The sequence below is a fragment of the Drosophila erecta genome, unplaced genomic scaffold (genome assembly GCF_003286155.1).
Source record: "Drosophila erecta strain 14021-0224.00,06,07 unplaced genomic scaffold, DereRS2 tig00000021-arrow-pilon, whole genome shotgun sequence".
In the NCBI taxonomy this organism is placed as follows: Eukaryota; Metazoa; Arthropoda; class Insecta; order Diptera; family Drosophilidae; genus Drosophila; species Drosophila erecta.
In genome coordinates this window covers 19,573,933-19,586,252 of record NW_020825198.1, presented here as the reverse complement: position 1 = coordinate 19,586,252, position 12,320 = coordinate 19,573,933, and the positions used below count along the sequence as shown (strand labels likewise).

The following is a 12,320-nucleotide window of genomic DNA, read 5'->3' as shown; positions in this document are numbered from 1 at the left end:
AATATTTTCATAAAAAACAACATTCGACTAAAGCCATTTTTCAATAAGTATTGTTTCAGTGTGACAACGCTAAAGTTTTGCTGGGGATCTCCCGCATACAACATAAAAGTCGCCAGTGGGCAAACATACCCAGCCATGAGTCAGGAGACACCGAACCACTTTGAATAGTGGCCAGGAACTGAATGTGGGTAATGACCATGCGAGCTGCAGGGAAATTTCGAACTGGAAGACAGTGGGCGGAACGGTCTAAAAATAGACCCAAAATGGGATGTTGGAACTGTTTTTTGTGGGCCCGTGCTACTGCGTTCCGCAAATGGTTGCACACGTCGTATACGTAATTGCCTGGTTCAATGAGAAACGCCCAATTAGCCGGGATTTTTTTCGATTTCGTTTCAGCTTGGAAGGCTTGGCGTGTAACTCGGCTCGAACCGAGTTCGGTGGAAAGTGGTCAGCGCAGCCACAACAACTTGGCACTTGACGCAACAACAGCCGAATAGACGAACGCTGATTTATCTCTCTTTTAAGTTCTCCGCATCAAGTTGTCAACGCTTTATTTTAGTTTCAGACGCGCTGTGAGTTGCACGCGCTTGCAGCTCGTCTTTGCAGCCCAACGAGCGATCGATTGACAACCAGCCAGCAATTAAGCACTGCAATTAAACACTGCAATTAAGCAAACACATAACAAAGCGAGCGCCAAAAATCAGCATCACCCAAATCCCGTTTTTGGGAATTCGGCATATCGACTCTTCCGGCTTTGTTTCGATCGGTATAAAAGGGAATCAGGCCGCAAAATGATATTCGGTCGGTGGACGCGAAAACAAATGCTCACAATGTTCGGCTTGGGAGCTGGCCTTCTGGGCCTGGTGATTGTGATCGGTGTGCTCAACAGCGGCGTGTCCTCGAAGGACCTCGGCCGGAAGGAGGCGTCCACATCGAAGTGCTTCAAGACTCGTCCCAACACCACGCACTCCACCTTGGAATTGGTGCACATTGTGTTCAGGCACGGCATTCGCACCCCAGTGGACACTTATCCCAAGGATCCCTACAGAAACGACGGCTTCAAGCCAACGGGCTGGGGACATGTGACTAATGTGAGTGAATCCGCTTATTTACATCTGAGCACCCAAAGTAAAGCAGGCATTTTTTAAACCCTATTGCAGTCGGGAAAACGGGAACTCTTCGAAATGGGTCGCTGGCTGAATCGGCGGTACGGCGATTTCATGGGTCCCTATTACAGACCGGATGTAGGTTCTTTAAGTACCCATTAATTCCGTGCTCAAACAGTTTGCTTTCGCAGCGCCTGCATGCCCAAGCCACTGCCTCCCCGAGGGCCATGATGTCCTTACAAACAACACTGGCCAGCATGTTTGAGCCACGGGGCACCCCCATGGAGTGGAATAAGCACCTCAACTGGCAGCCCATTCCAATCGTGTCGGAACCTCTGGACGAGGACTCGGTGGGTATATCCCTAGATGGTGCCCTATCAATGAAATAAAATGTGTGCTTCAGCTCCTGCTGGTGCGTACTCCCTGTCCCCGGTACTTTGAGGCCCTGGAGGAGGTCTTCAAGAGACCGGAAGTCATCGCCGAAACTGAGCCCTACGAGCAAATGTTCCGCGAGCTGACCAACCTGACTGGAAAGCCGATCCAGAGTGCCGAGGATATCAACTCCCTCTACATAACCCTCCTGGCCGAACAGGAATTCGGCTACAAGTTGCCCGATTGGGCCAAGGACTACTTCCCCGATCGCATGCAGTTCCTGGCCGAGCAGAGTTACGTCTACAATGCGTACACCCCCGAGATGCAGAAAATCAAGGGCGGTCCATTTCTGGGGAGGATGTACAAGGAGATGTTTGCCAAGAGGGCGGGAAGCCTGCGGCCCAAGGATCGCGGAATGTTCATATACACGGGCCACGACTGGACCGTGGGCAACATCCTTATGGCCTTGGGTGTGTGGAAGCGCCAGATGCCCCGGTTCGCGGTGATGGCCATTTTCGAGACGCACAGGGATAGGGAAACCGGGGAATACTATGTGGAGGTAAGAAAAGTGGTAGAAGCTACTGCTCGGGTTGAAAATATAATTGAATTCGGTTTAACAGCTAGTTCATTATATCTCTAACCTCGGGCACGTTTTAATAATTGCAGTTTTGGGAGAGTCCCACGGTTATTAGCCTTAATTGCATTTAATTCTATAATTGATGCGGGAAGCTTCAAAATCTTCTTTGGGTCTATCAAAACAAGCTTTAGCGGCTGGGATCTTTTTATAAGTGTTAAAAGTGTAAAACACTGCATTCAAACATTCTGAATTTCCAAAAATATTAGGCTGCTCTAATTTATGTTTTAATCTACCAAGTTTATTCAATCCTAAAACTTAAGATGTCAATTAAAACATTAAATCTTAGAACATGTCAATTAACCGCATGATTCCCGACCCCCAGATCTTCCTCCGCAACGACGAGCACGGCTGCCTCGAGCAGCTCCAGCTGAAAGACTGCGACCGCCGTTGTCCACTGGACCGGCTCATCCAGCTGAGTGCCGACGTGCTGCCCACGGAGCCGGCGGAGCAGCGGTGCCGGCCACATGACGGGAGCTTCGTGGAGCCACCACCGCGCGTAATCGATCAGAATGGCCGTTAGCAATTGCGAGAAGCAGTTGCCAGCTCAGTATTACAAAAGCACAGTGCAATAAAAATCCCCAAAAGTACGGGTCACAGAGTTCATTTTTTCGGGGGAAACCATTTTCGTTTGAAACTAATTAAACTAATTTTGAGAAGTGTTTGCTTTAGCGGATGATTTTGCTGATTGAGCACCTCGCTCTTCGCCGCTCTTATCTGCGGCTGTGTGAGTGCCGGCTGACCACATAATCGAGACTTAAAAGCGGTGCGCGCTTCTATTGATGCACTCACTCGACGCACAAGCCGCAACCAAGCCGGTCCACTTGGTTCCCCACGATCTGCCAACTTAGTTCGCGAAAATGCGAAAGTATCTCGGTCTGCTGCTCTCTGTGAGCTGTGTGCTGATCGCCCGCGGAGGCGTCATGGAGATTGAAGTGCCCCAGGAGGTCCCCGAAGCTGCTGGGGATGTTTCCCAGGACTCAGTGGAAGTCGGTCCGCCAAGGGACAGGGTCAGCAACTCCAGCCTGAAGCTGGTTCACGTGGTAAGTGGCTGGTGAGCGAGAAGAAATAATCGGAAATAATTGCGCCGAAAGATGGCTTTTTATAAAAATTAACTCATGCTGAATTAGGGCTCGTTAAATATTTGGCAACTGTGCCAGTCATCAGACCATAAAATTATCGTATGTGTCATACCACTTAATCTGAACCATTAAAGTGTAGTGACGAATGTTCTAATGCTGCGAAAATAGTGGCAATGAAGTGTTCTCATAAGTAAACCATGGCTCAGCTGGGTTTTCCAATGAGAACCCGATACAATTATCTTTTAGCAAGCTACTGGCAACAGTTCCTAAGCCAGTTTGTTGTTTGCGTGACGTATACGTAATATTGCACAGTTCCAAGACCTGAAACCGGTTTAATGAAACCTAAACTTTGCGATTACTTAATTATTTTATATACCCATATTGACTCGCATATTTCCAGCGCTATAAGAACTGGATAATGAATAAATATTTATTTATTGAAATCAACTGGGTCTCGAGCTTGGTTGCAAACACAATTTTAATTACCGAAGCTTTAAAAATTTGTGTCAATTAACACATATCGAGCGTCTGACTTTTGACTATGGCAGATTTCCATATAGTGGTCACAAGTAACTTATCACTTGTTTTGTGTAGCTTGAGAAATTGTAACGAGCTTTCATTCAGTGAACTGATTCCTTGGTCATCATACAAAAGTCAATTGAAAAAAAGCAATACGTACTTGATTCATTCAAAAAAGACGTCAGTTTGATTGCAGTGTACAGTCACAAATTTGTATATCATTTCTATACTCAACAGCTCTTTCGTCATGGACCTCGCACTCCCGTCAGCACTTATCCCAAGGATCCGTATATCAACGAAACCTACGAGCCCTTCGGATGGGGGGCGCTCACCAATGTTAGTGCTTATCAAACATAAACAAGACTATCGAAGCTGAAATGGGGCTTTTATTTTACAGGGTGCTAAAGTGGAGCTGTATAAAATAGGCAAGCAACTGCGGCAGCGCTATAAAGATTTCCTCCCAGCGTATTATCAGCCTGATGTACGATAAGATGGGCCATCCCATTGGGCAGTAAAGATTATCAGAGTGTTTCTATTTCAGGTGATCCGTGCCCAATCGTCGGAGTCGCCACGCACCTTGATGTCCATGCAAATGGTGCTCGCCGGACTCTTTCCCCCCGAGAACACTCCCATGGAGTGGAACCAGCTGCTCAACTGGCAGCCCATTCCCATAGTGATGGAACCAGAGGAAACCGACGTGGTAGGAGTGCAAGAGCTCAAACTCTATCAAAGCGGTGCTAATTATCTTTCTTTTACTTCCCAGCGCATTAGGATGAAGGCACCCTGTCCCCGATACGACGAGGCGGTTCTGGAGGTGATAGACCTTCCTGAGGTCAAAGAGCTGCATGCCGAGAACTCCGATTTGCTACGGGAACTGAGCATTCACACCGGGCTCAACATAACCCACGCCCACGATGTCACCAATGTATTCATCACACTGCTCTGTGAACAGAGCTTCGGCTTACCGCTGCCCTCGTGGACCAAGGACTACTTTCCGGAGAAGATGCTACCCCTGGCTGAAAAGTCATATGTCTACGATGCCTATACGACCGAGCAGCGCAAAATGAAAGGCGGCTTCTTCGTAGAGCTGCTGTTGAAGCAAATGCATGACAGGATCGCCGGAACACTGCAGCCCGCCAACCGCAAGATGTTCCTATCCTGCGGTCACGATTGGACCATCACCAATGTGCTCTCCGCCCTAAATGTTTGGCAGGCCCAGATGCCCCGCTTCTCGGCTCTGATTGCCTTTGAGCTGCACCAGGACTCGCTAACTGGGGAGTACTTCCTGGAAGTCTTCTTCCAAAACGATCCCGACAAGGAGCCCCAGCAGCTGCAGATTCCGGGCTGCGGGAAACAGTGCCCCATGGACAAGTTGTTGCAACTCACCAGGGACATCATTCCCGATGCGCCCTATGCTGAACTGTGCAAGGCTAAGGGAACTCAGGGGGGAGCGAAGATAAGCTATCACTAGATGGCGAATTGATGATGATTAATGGTCCAGTGTGCAGTATTAATGTTACTTAATAAATGAATATATTTAATTGTGTAACTGCTTCGTGTGCCTTAATTTCAGTGTTTGCATGATTGGCACGCTGGGGATGTATTATTAACTAATCAACTTTTGAGCTAATGCAACTAGTTTTATAATGATTCTCGGTGCTAGGAGGCAGATCATAAAGTTACCAACAGCTTAATTTGTAATAAATAAATATTTATCTTACTCTATAAAGTTGCGATATGTTTCATAAAATACTTACGCTGTTTTTTTATTATTCTTGCACAATAAATCAAATTAAATTATCTCTTTACACTCCTTAAAGTCTGTTTTTTATCTTATCATATTAATGGATTTACTTCTTATTTATTACTTCAGCATCATAGTTTCAGCATTGCATACTTTTGGGATACGATATTCTAAGAAAAGTTCGTAGATAAGATGTGTACTCAAACAATATTTGCAAAGTTCTTAGATTTTATTTACCATTTATCACTTATTATGTTCGGACAGAAAACAGCCCACGGAGTTTTTCAAAGATGCTATTTTTAAGTCAAAAGGGAAGGTCTTGGTGTAATGACTGCAATTAAGACATTTATCTTGAACATCTTAATCCACCCTCTCCGTTTAAGGCCGCACATCCATCATATAACGTTTATTCGCCCCGATATAAATTCAAACAGTTGACGTTCGAGGCTCCACTCACTTTAATCGGAAGTAACTCACAAAAAAGCAAAAAAACTCACACAAAAGGGCAGTATGTAATCATACCAGATGGACATTGTTTTTCCCAAACATCCAGACTTTCAAGCCGTAATTCAGATTCAGCCAAGCCCCAAAACCAATAAACAATTCCGGCAATTAAGCAACGAGAATGGTTAATGTTAAATTAACATATTGCCGGATCCAGAAGCTCACCGATTTATATCCACACGCAGTTTCGATGACAAATTCGTTGGTTTTTCGAGTTGGCGGCGGCGCTAAACAGCAAAAAATAAGCAAGCGGAAAGTTCATATAAATTAAAAGTCGCGACCGCGTTTTAAAACGCCTCAATCGCTGCGGCACTGCGTCGGTGTCCGGGCTCCCAGCGCGGTCAAACACACGTATATTCGGACAAAAGACCGCCCGCCACATACAATAGCAAACAAATGGAATAATAGAAGTGACAAGAGCGACGGTGACGAAAGCATTTGGCGATAATGGAACGATAAAAGCGCCAAACTCATGCCTTTTCCACTGCTGCAATGATATTTCCCCTCAGTCTGGCCAAAGTCAGTAGTACACAAAGACAGTCGCGTGCGCCCTCGGAAAAGTCTAGTGCCAGAGCCCCAATATCGTCAGCATAGTATCCCTGTCCCTACACTCGGAGAAACCAGCGCCATTGGTGAGTGGGGCAGAAACCCGTTCACCACACGTTCACCACCCGCTCTGCAGACCAGCCAGTTTCGCGGCCCACTCGAAAGCCCCAAAAGCAACAAAGTCAAAGCCAAGCGCGACCTCCACGAGTTAGTCTTCGATCTGCCTCGAGACCAACGCGACTGCCAGAAACCCAATCCGAAGCCGGAGCTAGCCCAAAGTGGAGATTCGTAGACTCGGAGAACCGGAGACCGGAGAATCGGAGAATCGGAGATCCGATCCCCTGAGAAGCTCTACGCCTATAAAGCCCGGCCACCAAAATGCCGCACTCGCATTTCACCAGAAGGCATTGTCTCGCGATGACGGGCGGACTAATTGCATCGGCGGTCATTATCTGGTGCGTCGCTCACTCGGCGGTCGAGTCGACGGCCAAGCTCTACGATCCCGCCGCAGATAAGTCCACGCTCGAGCTGCTGCACGTGGTGAGTCAGATCAGATCAAACCAAGTCGGGTTGGAAGGTAGACAAGCTAATATTAAATCGCAAGGTAGCACTACGCGTGCCACACAACAGGCGATTTTGGGGGAAAGTGTGTGACAGAAGTGCTGGATCAAAACATAGTTTGATATACAAGTTTGAGGCTACAATAATAAAAAAGCTACTCATTCTATAGAGCTTCCATTATACATCCTAGGAAACCTTTCCCCAATTAACGCCGCGGCGTTATCATCTTTGCCACACGATTTCAGCTGACAACACACTCTAGATTTTGTTTACCGCACTGAGAAATTCTGGCATTGACCAACAAAACCAACATTTTGTTGATAAAGCATTTGTCTATAATCGCGTGAAGCGAAAGTGCAAGTCGTGAAGCCGAATCGTGATTACGATTATACTACAGTTTATTATTCTGTCAGCAGATAAGAACCATCAGTTCCATCATATCCATCAGATATGACGGCATAGCCAGTGGAATTTCCACTCGTGGAAAATTCTCTTATTATATCAGCTGTTTAGCGATTTATCTCACTGAATTCATTCAGATACTTTGTACACAATTGCCGTGAGTAGCAGTTCGCGAAGAAGAATCGCACGAAGTCAAGCGTAAATGTATCTTTCGCCATAAATATTTTTTGTTTCGTATTTCAGTTAATAGATACTCGGTAGTACATACAAGTTTGTTCTAATAAGGTAGTGGCTGTGGGAACCTCAGCGAAATCAATTAAATAACGTCATAAATAATTGTATCTGTGATGCGCAATTAGATTGCCAATTATTTTAAGTGATACTAAAATGAGATTTAATATTAGGCGGTAAAAATGATTGTATGTACATATTTATATACAATTCAAATAACAAAATTTCCAAAAATAAAGGCATGGCTTTTAGAATGCCTTACTCGCCTCGTCATTTTGCGCCTTAATTAACAAGTCCGTAATTAATTAAAATAAACCTGAATAAAAGCCACAAAAACGCATAAATTATCAGTTCTACCAAAAAACGCTTACATTAAGTTACTCGATTATACTCATTACTAACTCATTCGTCTTTCGAAGACCCAATAAAAAACAAATTACAAAATATCATTCAAAACAAACCGAAAACAGGCTTCCTAATTATACTTTGGCCAAAACCAGTCCGCAGTCAGTCGTTAAATAATAATTCAAAATAAAGCTGCGACGCACTTTTGCTTTTTGTTTGAGCTCCGGCCATCCGCGAATGATTAACTGGAAACCCACATATAGGTTTACAAACAGTCCGATCCAGATCCGAGATCTGACCTTAAAAACAAGCGCCGCTTATCAACACGAGCTCATTGCTAATCACACAGAAAATACTTCCGCGGAAATCTCGGTTCGCACGAACTACAGATTCTTCGGCGTCACGGGAGAAGTTTCAAAAGTCTTTCTGATCGTCGATCGCTTGATAAAGTTATATACATCTAAGTGCTGGTATTAGCACATGCCACGTACGTGGCGTGTGTGGCGAATCCGTTTAGTAATAAAAAGTGTAATTGCCAAACTTCAGGTATTCCGACATGGACCACGAACGCCGGCGGATACGTATCCCAGGGATCCCTATGTAAATGAGACCTACTATCCCTTTGGCTGGGGACAAATAACAAATGTGAGTGGAGAAAAAGTTGTGCAGCGCAAACTTTTGCCTCGTCATCCCCATTCCCATTCGCATTCGCATCACCATACCCGCACCCGGATCCCATTCTCCGGCAAAGCATTTAAATAAATTGAAATGCAAATGTTTTTCCGGAAGAAGCGAGCAGGAGGGTGCGGCTGCATTAACATATACACATGCATATGTTTATGCAATTGCAAAAATGCAAGGCATTTATTATTTTATAACACTTCTCTCCATCTCCATCTCCATCTCCGTCTCCGACTCGGACTCCTCCCTGGATCTTGGAACCCCACTTCCCTCGCCCGCTGCTGTTGTCTCACGTGCCATCCGCTCATGCCATGCAATAAATCAACGCTGCAGAATGGCAAACGCGAGCTGTTCAACATTGGTACTTGGCTGCGTAAGCGTTATGGCAAATTTCTGGCGCCCAACTACAGTCCCGATGTGAGTAAGCAGTCACTAACGAACCGAAAAGGCGCAACCCTTACACCCCTGCACAGAGAGAAATGCCTGGGCGTTGAATAGATTAGATTCGAACTATCTTCTGGCCAAATTAAAGTTCCTCATAGATAACGCATAACTAAGCAGTTATCTGCCCACTAATAGTTAGAACAGCAACAGTTGGTATTCATTTTTATTTGTTGGAGTTGTACACTAACAATATACAACATATATAAACTATAATAAGTAAATAATATTTCACTCAATGCATGTATTTCTCTCTGTGTACCCGTGCCATAGTCCCCCCATCACGTCCGTGGGGTTGCTGCTGATAGTGCGGACGTTTACAAATTGCAAAGCTCAAGCGCGCTTGGCTCATCACTCAATTCCTTCTCTTCTCGTTCTGTATCTGTTTCGGTTTCTCCTGCTGCTGCTGCTCCTGCTGCTGCTGCTCCTTGTGTTCTGGTTCTCCGCTTACTCCATCCGGCAGTCGGTCTACGCCCAGGCGACGGGGGTTCCGCGGACCCACATGACCATGCAGACCGTTCTGGCCGCCTTCTTCCCGCCGAAGGGCACCGACATGGAGTGGAATAGCCGCTTTAATTGGCAGCCCATACCTGTCTTCTCCCAGGAACTCAATGAGGACACGGTGCGTATACTTAATAACCGCGATGATTAATTAGAGGAATAGAATGATATGCTTCCTGATTGTTAGTTCCTTGAGAGATAAACCGCACAGTACAAATCTAAATACCAAAAGCTATTGCTATAAAATATTTAGTTACTCTTTAGAGTTGATACAAATAATATAGCATGTTAACTATTATTCAGCTTCTACTGGTGCGGAAGCCTTGCCCGCGATACTTCGAGGCCCTTAACGAGGTCCACGAGTTGCCCGAGGTGAAAGCGGAAATCGAACCCTACCTGGAGATGTTCAAGGAGCTGGAAGAGCACACGGGTCTGAGCTTTAAGGAACCCGAGGACGTGCAGTCCCTGTACTTGACGCTGCTCGCAGAACAGGAGTGGGGTCTGGAGTTGCCGGAGTGGACGCACTCCTACTTCCCGGAGAAGCTGCAGTTCCTCGCCGAACAGAGCTACATTTACAACGTGTACACGCCCGAGATGCAGAAGATCAAGGGCGGACCCTTCCTCAAGAAAATGCTGGATGAGATGCAGCAGAAGAAGAACGGCACCCTGAAGCCCAGTGGCAGGAAGCTCTTCATGTACGCCGGTCACGACTCGACGGTGGTGAACATTCTGTCCGCCCTGAAAATCTGGGAACGCCAGTTGCCTCGCTACTCCTCGATGATCATGTTTGAGCTGCACAAGAACAAGGAGAGCGGCGACTACTGGGTGGAGATCTACTTCCGCAACGATCCCAAGGGCCAGGCTCAGAAGCTCACCCTGCCAGGATGCGAGTTCCAGTGCCCCCTGGACAAGCTGCTCGACTTCGCCAAGGACGTTGTTCCCACGGAGGCGGATGACAAGCGCTGCGAGTCTCGAAATGAAGCCTTCACAGAACCACCTCTCCGAGGGCCATAAGCGCCGGAAAACAGTGGATAGAAATCGTTATGGTGCTACACATCTCAGGGAACGGACTGTCCAAAGGCCTAGAACAAGCCGTAATACTTTAGTTAGGTCAGTAGTTTAGCATAGGCCGAATAAAAGTGCTCTTAACTTTTGTGTCACTCCTATTGAGTGTTTTTTTTTAAGTTTTATAGGATTTGGTTGTGTGTAAATGTTTAAATGGATTTAACTTGATCTTAACTGCCTTAAGCATTTTTGTATCCAACTCAGAAAGGTTATAAAATGGAAATTAAGCTTTTTCGTTTTAAATTTTTGCATTAAATAGAATTTACAGCTAGTGTTAATGATTATTTGTTTAGAATGTGATGTCAGCTTACGGTTACGACACCAATAAAAATGGTTTAGTAAGATAATGCAGATGCAAATATAGATATCTCATTCGTACAATATTGACAATTTGATTAGTTTTGATTAGGCCAAAATTGAAGTGAAGTGCTTGGGAGTTCTCCAACTATGTTAAGTTCTTAAAGTTCCTCAGATGGGGTTCCAACTTGCCGTACGACGTTTGCGCTCGGATATTGTCAGCCGGCGTCTTTTCCGCCCCATGTGGCAGCCAAGTTGGCTCATTTCCGCCTTGTGGCGACAGTCGAACGCCGTCACTGCCATTGCCCAATAGGCCGCTTCCGCTTGGCCTTTGCCAGCGGCGAACGCAAACAACTTCCGCACTTGTTTAGCCAGTTGGATGCGCCGCGCCACTTCATCTTGGGTTCCATTTCTGTTTCAGTTCCTGCTGCCATCTCCACAGCTCCACATTTCCCCGCTGCCCGCTCATTTTTGCCGGGAGGTGACATTTTTCGCATTGCGGTTTACCATAAACTATTTCATTGGGGAGTGTTTTCCACCTCGCCCATCTCATTCTGGCCCGGCCCTAACCATCTGCGCGCTCGCCAGTTCGCCATTGTTTACTCGTGTGCGTTGCCATCGCTCTTGCAGTTTTCCCGCCTTTCCCCTGCGCCGCCTGTGTGTGTGTCAGTTTTCCTGCTGCGCGTGTGTTGGTGTGTGCATATCTGTAAACTTTATTTGTCAACGGGACGCATATGTTGTGTGTTTGCCAAAAAATAAACGAATCCCCATGTAGCAAGTCGGGCATTCCCAATTGCATTCAGCTCGTGTGTTTGTTGCTCCTTTAATTATACCGGTTACTCCGTACGAGTAAAAGGGTATGCTAGGTTCTTTGAAGGTATGTAACAGGTAGGAGGATGCGTTTCCGCCTCTATAACGTACGTATATTCTTGGTCAGGACCTCTAGCCGTCTATATCTGGCCATGTCCGGCTGTCCGTCTTCCTGCCAAATGAAGTGCCTTTAAAATAGCACTACTAAGACATTCGAATGTAAAAGCATTCCACTTCAATCATATCTCCATCTACATAGCGCTTCTCTACCTGAGTAACGGGTATCTAATAGTCGCGACACTCGATACGGCGCCTCTCTTGGTTTGCCTTAATTTGATTTTCCGAAAGGGGGAAGTGGTGGGTGGGCGCTTGACAAATCTATAAGTGCATGTGCTAAGCGTGCTACACTTCGATGATTAATGGTGAGCGGGGCGAAGGGGAGCATACACCATGTGGGCACCGATTTTGGCTGGGCGCCC

General features: G+C 46.2%; 3 protein-coding genes across 3 annotated transcripts; all 3 read left to right on the top strand.

The window, feature by feature from the left end:
• Positions 1-542: 542 nt before the first annotated feature.
• Positions 543-2,702, top strand: LOC6545500 (venom acid phosphatase Acph-1). Its single transcript, XM_001973304.3, has 5 exons — positions 543-1,091; positions 1,161-1,244; positions 1,298-1,456; positions 1,510-2,037; positions 2,438-2,702. The coding sequence occupies exons 1-5, from the start codon at positions 792-794 to the stop codon at positions 2,633-2,635; spliced, it is 1,269 nt and encodes a 422-aa protein (XP_001973340.1). The 5' UTR covers positions 543-791; the 3' UTR covers positions 2,636-2,702.
• A 193-nt stretch (positions 2,703-2,895) lies between these two features.
• LOC6545331 (venom acid phosphatase Acph-1) lies at positions 2,896-5,430 on the top strand. The gene is made up of 5 exons (XM_001973303.3): positions 2,896-3,155; positions 3,951-4,049; positions 4,111-4,194; positions 4,255-4,413; positions 4,477-5,430. Exons 1-5 carry the CDS (start codon positions 2,973-2,975, stop codon positions 5,182-5,184), a joined length of 1,233 nt encoding a protein of 410 aa, XP_001973339.1. The 5' UTR covers positions 2,896-2,972; the 3' UTR covers positions 5,185-5,430.
• A 465-nt stretch (positions 5,431-5,895) lies between these two features.
• LOC6545330 (venom acid phosphatase Acph-1) lies at positions 5,896-10,829 on the top strand. The gene is made up of 5 exons (XM_001973302.3): positions 5,896-7,047; positions 8,593-8,691; positions 9,061-9,144; positions 9,632-9,790; positions 9,973-10,829. The coding sequence occupies exons 1-5, from the start codon at positions 6,886-6,888 to the stop codon at positions 10,681-10,683; spliced, it is 1,215 nt and encodes a 404-aa protein (XP_001973338.2). The 5' UTR covers positions 5,896-6,885; the 3' UTR covers positions 10,684-10,829.
• Positions 10,830-12,320: the final 1,491 nt, after the last annotated feature.